General features: G+C 49.8%; 1 protein-coding gene and 1 pseudogene across 1 annotated transcript; both read right to left on the bottom strand.

Annotated features, from left to right (window-relative positions):
* Positions 1–343: 343 nt before the first annotated feature.
* Positions 344–4,605, bottom strand: LOC115578209 (zinc finger protein 431-like). The gene is made up of 2 exons (XM_030411077.1): positions 4,222–4,605; positions 344–2,852 (listed from the first exon to the last, which is right to left on the bottom strand). Exons 1-2 carry the CDS (start codon positions 4,526–4,528, stop codon positions 763–765), a joined length of 2,397 nt encoding a protein of 798 aa, XP_030266937.1. The 5' UTR covers positions 4,529–4,605; the 3' UTR covers positions 344–762.
* Positions 4,606–6,141: 1,536 nt separating this feature from the next.
* LOC115578210 (gastrula zinc finger protein XlCGF57.1-like) lies at positions 6,142–12,997 on the bottom strand (annotated as a pseudogene).
* Between the last annotated feature and the right edge of the window lie 1,359 nt (positions 12,998–14,356).

Here is a 14,356-nt window from a genome sequence, read left to right as displayed (position 1 = left end):
TGTGTGTGTGTGTGTGTCTGTGTGTGTGCGTGTGTGTGTGTGTGTGTGTGTGTCTGTGTGTGTGTGTGTGTGTGTGCATGACACTCTGTGGTCCTGAGGACATTTCAAGGAACATAGAAAGTAATTAAAGTAATTAAAGGTCCTGAATCTTTAACGGCCTTAAAGGACCTCTGGAACCTATTCAATGACTTTCAAGGACTCCCTGGAGTCCCTCCAGCAGGAGGTGCTGCAGAGCTCAGCTTATCCATGAAGAAGAAGGTGAACACTGGATAATATATCAATAAACGACCTTTTCTGATTATTTTGGCCTTGTTGTAACAAATTAAAACATCTGTAGATACGATGATTTTAACGTCACCCAGCTGATTTATTCATCCGTCCACAAAACCTCAATAAGAAAAAGAAAAGTAAACAGTCAGCCCAACAGAAAGTTCTAGTGACCAAGTCGCACCAGCTGATGATCGCTTCACTCATTTTCATTCCAAGAAGATTTGATCCTTCATACTTGATGCAAAGTGAAGAAAACATTAAAGACGTCACGCGGTGTGACATTTCATACACAAATCAATCAAACTGAAACAATGACATCAGATTATCAATCACGAAGATAGACGACACTGAAAAATAAAAACAACTTTATTTCTGTGAAGCTGTTGAAAAGTTTAAGATTAATTTATTAAGCTTGTTTTGATGAAAGTCTCGATGTTCGTCTGTAAACCTCTGTGTGTGTGTGTGTGTGTGTGTGTGAACTGGTGTGTGCATCTACAGCTGTATGAAGTCCTGCCGCAGGGAGTCCTGACTCCTGATTGGTTCCTTGGCGGCGCAGGTGTCCATGTGGACCTTCATGTGGACGTCTCGGGAGCGTTTCTCCTGGTAGCTTTTGCCACAGAGCCGGCAGCTGTAGGGTTTCTCTCCGCTGTGCGTCAGCAGGTGTTTCTTCAGGTCGTTCTTGGTGACGAACGCCTTCCAGCACAGGTGACAGCTGAACGCTCGCTCCTTCTTGTGGAAGCGGATGTGCGTCTCCAGGTAACCTTTGGTGCTGAAGCTCTTGTTGCACAGGTTGCAGGTGAATGGCTTCTCCCCGGTGTGGGTCAGCATGTGGGCGTTCAGCCCTCCCACCTGCCTGAAGGCTTTCCCGCAGATGCGGCACTGGAACGGCTTCTCTCCAGTGTGGATCCTCTTGTGGACCTCGAGGACGTGGACCGATGCCAGGCTCTTCCCGCAGGTCTCACAGGGGACGCGCTGGGCCGGTTTGTCTCCGGTGTGGTTTCTAATGTGCGTGGTAAGAGCGCAGTTATCGATGAACGTCTTCCCACAGAACTCGCAGATGTACGGTCGCTCGCCGCTGTGTATCCTCTTGTGGCGCCTCAGGGCACCGGGTCGAGGGAAGGACTTCCCGCAGATGCCACAGCGGTACGGTTTGACGCCGGTGTGACTCCTCATGTGCGTCTCGATGTTCTGGTAGGTTTTACCACAGATGTGACAGATCTTTCCAGCATCTCTGTGGACCTGCAGGTGGTCCATCAGCGTCTCTGACGGCAGTAAGCTTTCCCCACAGACACCGCAGGAAGACTCTGCTGAATGTGTCTTGGCATGTTTCCTCAGACGACCTTTACTCTGAAAGGACTCACCACAAACTTTACAGCTGTGACACATCGGTGTCGTCACCTTGGTGACAGTTTGAATCTTCTCTGTCTCAGTTGGCAGACGCTTGGAGTCCTCGTCCTCATGGACGCCTGATGAGTGACTCCTGCTGTGAGTCTTTAAGGCGCTGCTCTCGATGAACTTCTTCCCGCAGAGCTGACAGACGTGAAGCCGCTCGCCACCGTGCAGCTTCCTGTGGCGCCGCAGTGCTCCAGGTCGGGGGAAGCGTTTGTTGCAGACGCTGCAGCGGTACGGTTTGATCCCTGTGTGGCTCCTCATGTGTGTCTCCATGTTCTGGAAGCTCTTCCCACAGATGCTGCAGGTGCCGCTGGTCTCTCTGTGAGTCCTCAGGTGAGTCAGCAGGACGTCAGGTGAGTCCAGCGTCTGTCCACAGACGCCGCAGACACTCCGAGTGTCCCTGCAGTGTGTCTCAGCGTGTTTCCTCAGGAAGCCTCGGCTGTGGAAGGCGTCACCGCAGACTCTGCAGCAGAGGGAGGACGAGCTCTGTCTCTGTACTCTCTGAGGTCTCTCTGACTGCCCCTCCTCCTCGTCCTTGCTCTGGTCTCTGTCGTCCTTGTCGTGCACTTTCAGGTGATCCTGCAGCAGCTGGTTGCAGGTGAAGGTGAGTCCACAGACCGGACACACGTCCGGGGTCCTCCGGCTGTGGATCTTCTTGTGTCTCCTCAGTGATCCTGGTCGGGGGAAGCTCTTGCTGCAGACGTCACAGCTGAAGGGTTTGACTCCGGTGTGACTCCTCATGTGCGTCTCCATGTTCTGAAACGTCTTCCCGCAGATGTCACACGTCCTGCCGCTGCCGCCGCCACCGGCATCTGTTTCTCTGTGAGCTCTGAGATGTTTGAAGAAACCATCTGCAGACTCACAACGTTCCCCACAGACTCCACAGAGACGCTGTGGCTCGTCGGAGTGCGTCTCCACGTGTTTCAGCAGGTTTCCACTTTGACGAAAACTCCTCCCACAGCTGATGCAGCGGTGAGCTGCCTGCTGTCTGCGACCACCACCCCGTCCTCCTTCCATCCTATCCGCTTCTTTGTGACAGGAGGAGCTGTCGCTGCCCTGCCACTCATCGTCGCTCCCAGCTGATGAGGCATCTGAGGAGGCGCCACTGGGCGGGGCTGAGGGGAAGTGGGCGGGGTCAGCCTCAGATGGCTGGGGGTCATCTGTGTCAGCGAAGGTCGCCCTGTTAGAGTCTGGAATAAATATTCAAAACGGTCATCAGCTGATCCACTGAACCACCTCACAGCTCCTGTTACTGCAGGAGAAGTACTCGACTACTCTACAAATACACAGTAAACATCCTGCATTAAAGTATCAGGAAACTTAAAGTACTTTAAGTATTTACAATAAAAGTACTGGTTGGAAAAATATTCATCTGTATAGTTGATCTTTAACCGATTGATCTGCTGTTTATTTCATGTTTACTGGACAAACTAATTTTGTAAACACTAACAAAAGCTGTTAGCTTAAAGTAATGGAGTACAAGAACACATTAGATTAAAATACTTGAGTAAAGTAACTCTAATTTGTAATTAAATAGAGTAATTAGTTACTACAAATTACTCATCACACTCATGCTGTGACATCACGACCTCAGCTGTGACATCACGACCTCAGCTGTGACAGCTAACAGCTGTGACATCACACCTCAGCTGTGACATCACACCTCAGCTGTGACATCACAACCTCAGCTGTGACAGCTAACAGCTGTGACATCACACCTCAGCTGTGACATCACACCTCAGCTGTGACAGTTAACAGCTGTGACATCACACCTCAGCTGTGACATCACGACCTCAGCTGTGACATCACACCACAGCTGTGACATCACGACCTCAGCTGTGACATCACACCTCAGCTGTGACAGTTAACAGCTGTGACATCACACCTCAGCTGTGACATCACACCTCAGCTGTGACATCACACCTCAACTGTGACATCACACCTCAGCTGTGACATCACACCACAGCTGTGACATCACACCTCTGCTGTGACATCACGACCTCAGCTGTGACATCACACCACAGCTGTGACATCACACCTCTGCTGTGACATAACGACCTGAGCTGTGACATCACACCACAGCTGTGACATCACACCACAGCTGTGACATCACGACCTCAGCTGTGACATCACACCTCAGCTGTGACATCACACCACAGCTGTGACATCACACCTCTGCTGTGACATCACGACCTCAGCTGTGACATCACACCACAGCTGTGACATCACACCTCAACTGTGACATCACGACCTCAGCTGTGACAACTAATAGCTGTGACATCATACCTCTGCTGTGACATCACACCTCAGCTGTGACATCACACCACAGCTGTGACAGTTAACGCTGTGACATCACGACCTCAGCTGTGACATCACACCTCAGCTGTGACATCACACCTCAGCTGTGACATCACACCACAGCTGTGACAGTTAACAGCTGTGATTGGCTGACACGCAGGCAACGTTTCCCTTTTGAACTTTAGCAGTCTGATCTCTGCCCTGTGATTGACCTGTGGTTGCCCAGCAACAGTCAGAGCGATGTGTTGTGTCGGTCCTCACCTGTGCGGGTCAGCCGGACCACCGGGCTCAGCACAGCCTCCAGCAGCCGGCTCTGCCGCTCCAGCTGCCGCCGGTACTCCTCCACCTCCCGCTCCAGCAGCCCGACGATCCGCCCCGCTGCCGCCGCCAACCGCTCCGTGAGCAGCAGCCGCACCAGGGGCAGCAGGCGGCTCCCGGACCCCCGGGAGACTCCGCTTCGCTTCTCCAGCAGCACCAGGACTTCCTCCGCCACCCGGGCCAGCTGATCCGACACCGACTCCGTCAGGGCCCGGAGCCCGCAGCGCGGCGGGGCTTCTACCAGAGACATCCCGGGCCAGAGCTCCGTGCCCCGGCTACAGGAAGGAAAACAACACGAAACACTTCCGGGTCAACGAGTTCACACCGAGGGGAGACACAGAGAGAGTTGCCCCTGCTGGCCGGAGGAGGTACTGATACCACAGAACGGTACCAGGACAGGTGTACTGATGCCTGCTGTGGTACAGGGGCACGGCCAGTGTCTTGTTATCAAACCGTCGCTGGTTTGATTCCCCTGGTCTTCATGATGAAGTGTCCTTTGGCAAGATATTGAACCCCAAACTGCTCCTGGTGTGCTGGTCGGCACTGTGCATGACAGCCGCCGCCATCAGTGTGTCCATGTAGGAATTACTGCAAGTCTGAAGAACGTCACAACGCCCCGTTCTATTCTCTCAGTGAGAATATGAATGTAACAGTTGCTTTAATCCGTCTGAAATGTGAAAGTGATATGTGTGCGATAGTTAGATATATCTATATCTATCATACATATATATATACATATATATAATAGCATATACATATATATATGTATATATATATATATATATATGTATATATATATATATATATATATGTATATATATGTATATATATATATATATATATATATATATATATATATATATATATGTATGTATATATATGTATGTATATATATGTGTATATATATATATGTATATATATGTATATATATATGTATATATATGTATATATATATATATAAATTAGGGCCGGGAATTAATCAGAGGCTTTGTAATTAATTAATCGAAATTAATCGCATTTTAATCACATATAAATATTTGACCTGAGAACGGTGAGAAGCAATTTTTTTCACATGGATTTTAGTATACCATTGAATAATGACTGAATACAGAAGCTTAAGCAACAAAACATTGTTTTTGTTTGTTCAAGACCAACAGACCAGTGCAATTTTTAAAATATGTTTTTGGCCTTTTATGGCTTTATTGACAGAACAGCTGAAGATATGACAGGAAACAGGGAGAGAGAGAGAGGGGGAGTGACACGCAGCAAACGGACCCAGGCCGGGAGTCGAACCTGGGTCTGCTGCAGAGCCTCGGCACATGTGACGCTGCTCTACCCACGGAGCTAAACGCCCCGACCAGTGCAATTTTTGCCATAAAGTGCAGCAATAGCATGCTCTTATCTACGCTGCCATCCGTCCGCTTTTGAAAACAAAATTTCCCATCCACGGGGCCAACCAAAGCAGTCTCATCTGCTTCTTCGCTCATTGTTGTTGTCTGAAGTCATGAACGTTAGTTGGTGCTCCAGTATAATCGGTACCACTGAAACTCTTCCAGTGAGAAACGTTCCGTGGTGCAAAAATTAGTGCGATTAATATGCGTTAATTTTTTTAACGCGTTAATTTTTGTGTAATTAATTAATCGTAATTAACGCGTTAAAGTCCCGACCCTAATACATATACATATATATGTATCTATACATATCACAGGAAGTGATGTAACAGCTATTTGAGTCTAAATAAAGTCAGGAGCATCTTATTTTGATGAGGCTTCTCATTTCCTGTAGCAGCAACATCATCTTCATCACTGAGACTCTGATCATCAGACTCATTTCTTCTTCTGTGGTTCAGTGAAACAATCAATCTGGTTCCTGTTAGTTTTTTATACTGATGAAGCAACATTTCATATATTAGAACAGGTGAGAATCAGACAGGTGAACAGGTGAGAGTACTCAGTACTCGACCACAGACAACTTTGTACTCTGCCTACATTTTGATCCCAACTACAAACCTGTAAAGTTTCACGATTGCATCTTCTTCTGCTATGACAAAAATAAATCCACAGACTGATGAACAGACAAAGTTCAAAGTGGTGAAAACTACTTTTATCTTTATGGAAGTACATTTACTGGAGTTTACATTCTGATGGGACGATTTCTGAGCTGCAGTGCAGAACAATCCAACAGACAGACAGACAGACAGACAGACCCTCATCATGTTCGTTTGTGTTCTCAGAATAATGTCTGATGATTTTCTTCTCTCTCAGCCATCAGACTCAGTTCTGTTACTGACACTGAAAACCTTCAGCTGAATGTTTGAGTCCGGCTTTACGAGTCTCTGACATGTGTCCCCGGCCTAACCTCTACAACTGGATGAAGCCCGAGTAGAAACCATCGGGCGGTGGTTCTGAGGTCTGGTCTGGCTCCAGCTCCACCACCCCCATGCCATGGCCTTTGAGGTGTCCGTTGAGTGAGCGTTTGGCCTGGAAGCTCTTCCCGCACACCCTGCAGCTGTAAGGTTTCTCCCCGGTGTGGATCAGCATGTGTCTCTTCAGGTCCACGTCCTGCATGAAGCCCTTCCCGCAGCACTGACACAGGAAGCGTCGCTCCTTGTTATGGAAGCGGACATGCGTGTCCAGTGTCTGTTTCTGAGTGAAACCCTTTCCACAGAGGCTGCAGGAGAATGCCCGCTCTCCTGTGTGAATCTTCAGGTGCGTCCTCAGATTGCCTCTCTGGTTGAAGGCCTTCCCACAGAAGCTGCAGCTGTAAGGTTTCTCTCCGGTGTGGATCCTCAGGTGCATCTGCAGTGCCGCCTGAGCCGGGAAACTCTTTCCGCACACATCGCAGGTGTTTACCGATCTCGCGGTGGGAGCGCAGGTGAGCAGAGAGGCTGTCGGCGGACTCGTACTGGTGTCCACAGAGTCCACAGCAGCAGTCTGGGTCCTGCAGGTGAGTCTCCACGTGTTTTACCAGGAGGCTCCTCTTGTCGAAGGCATTCCTGCACACTTTGCAGCGGTGGTGCGGTGCTGAGCCGCGGCGTCTCTTCGGCTTGTCAGTGTCGTCACTCCGATGCGACACCATATGTCGCTGCAGATTGCGGCGTTTGCTGAACTCCTGACCGCAGGTGCTGCAGGTGTGCACCTCTTCCTCCCCACAGTGCTCCTGCATGTGTCGCTCTAACGACGTCATGTGACAGAAGGTGCGGCTGCACTCTTTACATTTAAAGGGCTTCTCAGGGGCGTGGACGCGAATGTGGGAGTTCAGGTTCCCCCTCTGGCTGAACTTCTTACCACAGATGTCGCAGCTGTACGGTTTCTCTCCTGTGTGCAGGCGCACGTGCAGCTCCTGTGCCAGGATGGACTGGAAGGTTTTCCCGCAGAACGAGCAGGTTTTACTCGTCTCCTGGTGCGTTTTCAGGTGAGCCGCTAGTTCATCAGAAGAGTCTAAATGCTCGCCACAGAAGCCACAGCGACAGTCTGGGTTGTTGCCGCAGACCTGCAAGACGTGTTTGAGCAGGAAGCCTTTCCCCTGCAGAGAGCGGCCACACACCTGACAGACAAAACTCTGGGCCGGAGTCGAACGCTTCCGCTTGTTTCTGACAGCAAGTGGTGGCCGTCCTCTCTTCTTCTTCCTTGGAGGTCTCGCAGTTGGAATCCGTTCTGTCCAGTCACTGTCTGGATCTGGATCGCTGGGGACGGCTGAGCTGCTTGGAGAGACGGGGGGGTGGGAGGGGGTTGAAGGAGAGCGAGGAGTCAGCGGAGAGCGAGAAACTGGCAGAGAGGAGGCATCGCTGTGGACTCGTTTAGACTCGGTCTGGTTCAAGTCTGCAGGAGGTCGGAGGTCTGAGGGGGTCAGAGAGACATACACACCTGATCAACACTGTTAGAAACATTTTACTTTATTCTGATTAATTTCATTATAATATTATGATATTATTGTTTGATTGATTACACTGACAGTTGTAAGAGTATTTAGCTGATCATTTTGATATTATTAATGGATGTGTATGGCTGAATGTCTCCCTGCTGTCCTTTAATATGACTGTTTCTGTTGTAGCAGGATGGGAGCGACCACGTCCTCTAAATGTTTGAGTTGTCGCAGACACGTGGAAATCAAGTTGAGGAGGGGAGAGCGGTGTTGTCTTCTGACCGCACACAACCCGGCAAACTTTTGTTATTCTGTACAGAGAAAGTTTGCAAGACTGAACATGGTGCATTACAAAATAAATGGATGTTATGCAACGTAACAAAGAGTGACGAGTCAGAAACCTCATCAACACACACACCTGATCAACACACACACCTGATCAACACAAACACCTGGGCCTGGGCCCGTATTCACAAAGAATCTTTAGGCTAAAAGTAGCTCCTAACAGGGGAATTTAGGAGCAACAAAGAATCGAAGCCAAATTCATGGAAATTGCAGGTGTACCCGGTGTGATCGGTGCCATTGTTCGGACGCATATTAAAATAATTGCACCTTCTCAGGATGAAGACGTCTTTGTCAATCGGAAAAAGTTGCATTCCATCAATACACAAATTGTCTGTGACGCATGTTACAATATACTGGACATTGTTGTGAAATGGCCCGGATCAACACACGATTCCTGAATTTTACTGGAGAGTGGTTTGACGCAGCTTTTAGAGCAAATGCCGCTTTTATTGACAATTCACACTTTTCATCGCAATCTTCTCATTTTTATTTGGCCAAAGTGTTTTTGTTTGTGGGGGGGGGGCACTTAATTCTCCTCATAAATACATTTCTTTATCCAATATCTTTTCATAGGCTTTGTCATGGGCTTGTAGGCAACTTCCTTATTTTCCCTTCATGCATTGCGTAGCCTAAATGACTTTTCAATGGGCTGCCCTGTCACTCAACAGCCAATCACCGTTGTCACCGCTTCTAAGTGCGTCCTTATAAAATGACATCATCCATAGCAACAGAGAGTTACTTCTAGTTTAGGAGTTCACTGTTTTCATAACTAAAAGTAGGTCTCAGCGGCAGTGGCGTGCACAGACTTTTTGAAGGGCAGGGGCGAAAAGAAGGGCACTTTAGCGCGCGTTTTGAATCCCAAGAGGGCAGTTTATGATGTTTTAACCAGCCATGGGTTGTTTTTCTTTTTTTTTTTAAAGTATTTTTTTGGCCTTTTTATGGCTTTATTGAAAGTACAGCTGAAAATATGACAGGAAACAGGGAGAGAGAGAGAGGGGGAGTGACACGCAGCAAAGGGACCCGGGCTGGGAGTCGAACCCAGGTCCGCTGCAGAGCCTCGGCACATGGGACGCTGCTTTACCAACTGAGCTAAACGCGCCCCAAGCGTGCGTTATTCAACAATTGGGCCCCGGGGGGGGTGACCGCCCCTCCTGCCCCCCCCTTGTGCACACCACTGCTCAGCAGCTTTGCGAATTACTTTTAAGAAACGACTCCTACATAAAAACCTTTAGTCCGATTTAGGAGTACTCCTAACGTTAAGATAAAAGAATTTGTGAATACGGGCCCTGATCAACACACACACCTGGGGGGTATTCCAGAAAGCGGGTTTAGTGAAAACTCTGAGTTTGTTAACCCTGAGATGAGAGAAACTCTGAGTTTTCAGTTCCAGAAAGAGAGGTAAGTTAAACTCTGGGTCTGTTACTGCGGTAACTGACTCTGTGAACAGAACCTGCTCACTGCAGGTTCACCTGAAGAAACCCTGAGTGTGACGGAGCTGTCTGACAGCGGCTGTCCTTCCCTTCTCAGTCCCATCATGTTGAAGCAGAAATAATTCACATAGTTTTACACCAGGAGGAGAATTTAGCTTCATTTAGATGAGCTCTCACTCCCTGACGAGGACTGAACCGAACAGCAGACGCTTCTCATCAGTCCCTCATTTATATTCTTCGGCTGCACAGCGAATATCAGGCTACACGTCATCGCTGACGTGCTCTCACATCTGAACAATCCTCTTCGTTATTTAATTTTTTAATCACTTGGCAGGTTAATCAATCACCTTCCAGCAGCCAGAAAAAGAGAAATAACTCACATTTCATTTGGCTTTTCAACGTAATTTCAAAGTCTGTGTTTCTAGTTTGCTGCCGCATTGAGTATAAGATGAAATGACTTGTAGTTGAATCTGTAGACAGTAAGTGTGTGTCTGCCTCTAATGTTGGTCCTGGGGGTGAGTGACGCCCTCAGCCTCTGTTCACCCAGCGACCTGACTCAGGACCAGCTCCTCTGCTCACCCAGCGACCTGACTCAGGACCAGCTCCTCTGCTCACCCAGCGACCTGACTCAGGACCAGCTCCTCTGTGACCTGACTCAGGACCAGCTCCTCTGTGACCTGACTCAGGACCAGCTCCTCTGTGACCTGACTCAGGACCAGCTCCTCTGTGACCTGACTCAGGACCAGCTCCTCTGTGACCTGACTCAGGACCAGCTCCTCTGTGACCTGACTCAGGACCAGCTCCTCTGTGACCTGACTCAGGACCAGCTCCTCTGCTCACCCAGCGACCTGACTCAGGACCAGCTCCTCTGCTCACCCAGCGACCTGACTCAGGACCAGCTCCTCTGTGACCTGACTCAGGACCAGCTCCTCTGCTCACCCAGCGACCTGACTCAGGACCAGCTCCTCTGCTCACCCAGCGACCTGACTCAGGACCAGCTCCTCTGCTCACCCAGCGACCTGACTCAGGACCAGCTCCTCTGTGACCTGACTCAGGACCAGCTCCTCTGGTCACCCAGCAACCTGACTCAGGACCAGCTCCTCTGCTCACCCAGCGACCTGACTCAGGACCAGCTCCTCTGTGACCTGACTCAGGACCAGCTCCTCTGCTCACCCAGCGACCTGACTCAGGACCAGCTCCTCTGTGACCTGACTCAGGACCAGCTCCTCTGTGACCTGACTCAGGACCAGCTCCTCTGTGACCTGACTCAGGACCAGCTCCTCTGCTCACCCAGCAACCTGACTCAGGACCAGCTCCTCTGCTCACCCAGCGACCTGACTCAGGACCAGCTCCTCTGTGACCTGACTCAGGACCAGCTCCTCTGTGACCTGACTCAGGACCAGCTCCTCTGCCTCTGTCGGACGTGCTGCAGGTGGAGGTGAGCACCACTTCATGTTCAACTACTCAGCAGGATGTCAGGACACTGATGTGTGTTAAACAGCATCTGTTGGTGGTTGAAGCTACTAAAAGTTAAAATATCCACTGAATAAACTTTTACTTTGTTTGATATGTGAAATAAAACCAAAGTGAGGAGCCATCGTGAGACTGTTTGTATATTTCATTTTCAGCCGATTTAAATAAAAAAAAAATGGCCTAAAATAAAACATTGAACAACATTCAACCACTTCCTCAAAGGCTAATATAAAAGAAATTGATGTTAAATCCAAAATGAAAAGACGACCACATCTAAAACTCTGTCAGTGATTTTTATTACGGCCGCAGCCGTGTTACTTTTTTCCCCAGAAAATGTCTGCTTCCTGTTTTCTCCCCTGTTGCCATGGTGAATCACTGTATCCGAGCTCCATTGATGATGATGGCTTTTTACTAGTCGTCAGGCACGAGGTCAACTCAGAGTTAACATACTCAGAGTCGACTTACCTAACTCAGATCAGCTGTTCTGGAACTGAAAACTCAAGAGTTTCACTTCACAGGGTAAGTCAACTCAGAGTTCAGGGTTAGGCTCAGAGTTTGTTGAACCTCCTTTCTGGAATAGCCCCCTGATCAACACACACACCAGATCAACACACACACCAGATCAACACACACACCTGATCAACACACACACCTGATCAACACACACACACCTGATCAACACACACACCAGATCAACACACACACCAGATCAACACACACACCTGATCAACACACACACCTGATCAACACACACACACCTGATCAACACACACACCTGATCAACACACACACCAGATCAACACACACACACCTCATTCAAACCTTGGACCTGGACCTGCATTTATTATCACAGGACGTGATTTAATCAACTTATTCTATTTGCTACAGTAACAACAGGGAGTCATCTGACTTCCATCCGGTCAGTGTCCGTCTGTGCCTGTGCTGACAGGGCTTTTATTTTGAAGTGGAGCGGAAGTGTGAGTCGGTGCATGTGCGCTGTGCTCCGGGTGCTCCGGGCTCCTCTCCGGGACTGACCTGCTCTGTGCAGCTTCACTTGGGGCTTCAGCACGGCATCGAGCAGCCTCCTCTGGCGGCAGATCTCCCGCTCTGACCGCTCCACTCTGTCTTCGTACTCCGCCACGGTTTCCTCCAGCAGAGCGACGATCTCCTCCGCAGCCGCCGTCAGCCGCTCGGTGAGCTTCGCTCTCAGCGCCGGGATTTCAGCCGCTTCTTCTCCTTTTTCCACCTGCAGCAGAAAGTCTTCAGCGGCGGCGCTCATCCGCTCATGGACCGACACCCGCAGCAGCTGCACGGCCCCGCACATCGTCCTCCTCTGGGCCGAACAAAGAGACCAGCGGGGACGTAAACACACACACGGAGTTCCGCGACGACGACGCTTCGCTGTGAGGAGCGAAGCGGCGAACAGCGAACCCTGCTGGACCGGAGGGAGAACAGCTGATCTGAGTCATGATGACGTCGATCATCTCCAGTGTGACGACAGAAACGACACGAGTCAGATGCTGTTTGTTCACTACGTCATCTATTATTTCAATACATTTTACATATCAAACATCATCGTCTGTCTCATCTCTCAGCTGGAGGACAGCTTCTGTCTCATCTTTCAGCTGGAGGACAGTTTCTGTCTCATCTCTCAGCTGGAGGACAGCTTCTGTCTCGTCTTTCAGCTGGAGGACAGTTTCTGTCTCATCTTTCAGCTGGAGGACAGCTTCTGTCTCGTCTCTCAGCTGGAGGACAGCTTCTGTCTCATCTTTCAGCTGGAGGACAGCTTCTGTCTCGTCTTTCAGCTGGAGGACAGTTTCTGTCTCATCTTTCAGCTGGAGGACAGCTTCTGTCTCGTCTCTCGGCTGGAGGACAGCTTCTGTCTCGTCTTTCAGCTGGAGGACAGTTTCTGTCTCGTCTTTCAGCTGGAGGACAGCTTCTGTCTCGTCTCTCAGCTGGAGGACAGCTTCTGTCTCATCTTTCAGCTGGAGGACAGCTTCTGTCTCGTCTTTCAGCTGGAGGACAGTTTCTGTCTCGTCTCTCAGCTGGAGGACAGCTTCTGTCTCGTCTCTCAGCTGGAGGACAGCTTCTGTCTCGTCTTTCAGCTGGAGGACAGCTTCTGTCTCATCTTTCAGCTGGAGGACAGCTTCTGTCTCATCTTTCAGCTGGAGAACAGCTTCTGTCTCGGCTCTCAGCTGGAGGACAGTTTCTGTCTCGTCTTTCAGCTGGAGGACAGCTTCTGTCTCGTCTTTCAGCTGGAGGACAGTTTCTGTCTCATCTTTCAGCTGGAGGACAGCTTCTGTCTCGTCTCTCAGCTGGAGGACAGCTTCTGTCTCATCTTTCAGCTGGAGGACAGCTTCTGTCTCGTCTTTCAGCTGGAGGACAGTTTCTGTCTCATCTTTCAGCTGGAGGACAGCTTCTGTCTCGTCTCTCGGCTGGAGGACAGCTTCTGTCTCGTCTTTCAGCTGGAGGACAGTTTCTGTCTCGTCTTTCAGCTGGAGGACAGCTTCTGTCTCGTCTCTCAGCTGGAGGACAGCTTCTGTCTCATCTTTCAGCTGGAGGACAGCTTCTGTCTCGTCTTTCAGCTGGAGGACAGTTTCTGTCTCGTCTCTCAGCTGGAGGACAGCTTCTGTCTCGTCTCTCAGCTGGAGGACAGCTTCTGTCTCGTCTTTCAGCTGGAGGACAGCTTCTGTCTCATCTTTCAGCTGGAGGACAGCTTCTGTCTCATCTTTCAGCTGGAGAACAGCTTCTGTCTCGGCTCTCAGCTGGAGGACAGTTTCTGTCTCGTCTTTCAGCTGGAGGACAGCTTCTGTCTCGTCTTTCAGCTGGAGGACAGCTTCTGTCTCGGCTTTCAGCTGGAGGACAGCTTCTGTCTCGTCTTTCAGCTGGAGGACAGCTTCTGTCTCGGCTTTCAGCTGGAGGACAGTTTCTGTCTCATCTTTCAGCTGGAGGACAGCTTCTGTCTC

The sequence above is a fragment of the Sparus aurata genome, unplaced genomic scaffold, assembly GCF_900880675.1.
Source record: "Sparus aurata unplaced genomic scaffold, fSpaAur1.1, whole genome shotgun sequence".
NCBI classification, from domain to species: domain Eukaryota; kingdom Metazoa; phylum Chordata; class Actinopteri; order Spariformes; family Sparidae; genus Sparus; species Sparus aurata.
This window is presented reverse-complemented; position numbering and strand designations above follow the sequence as displayed.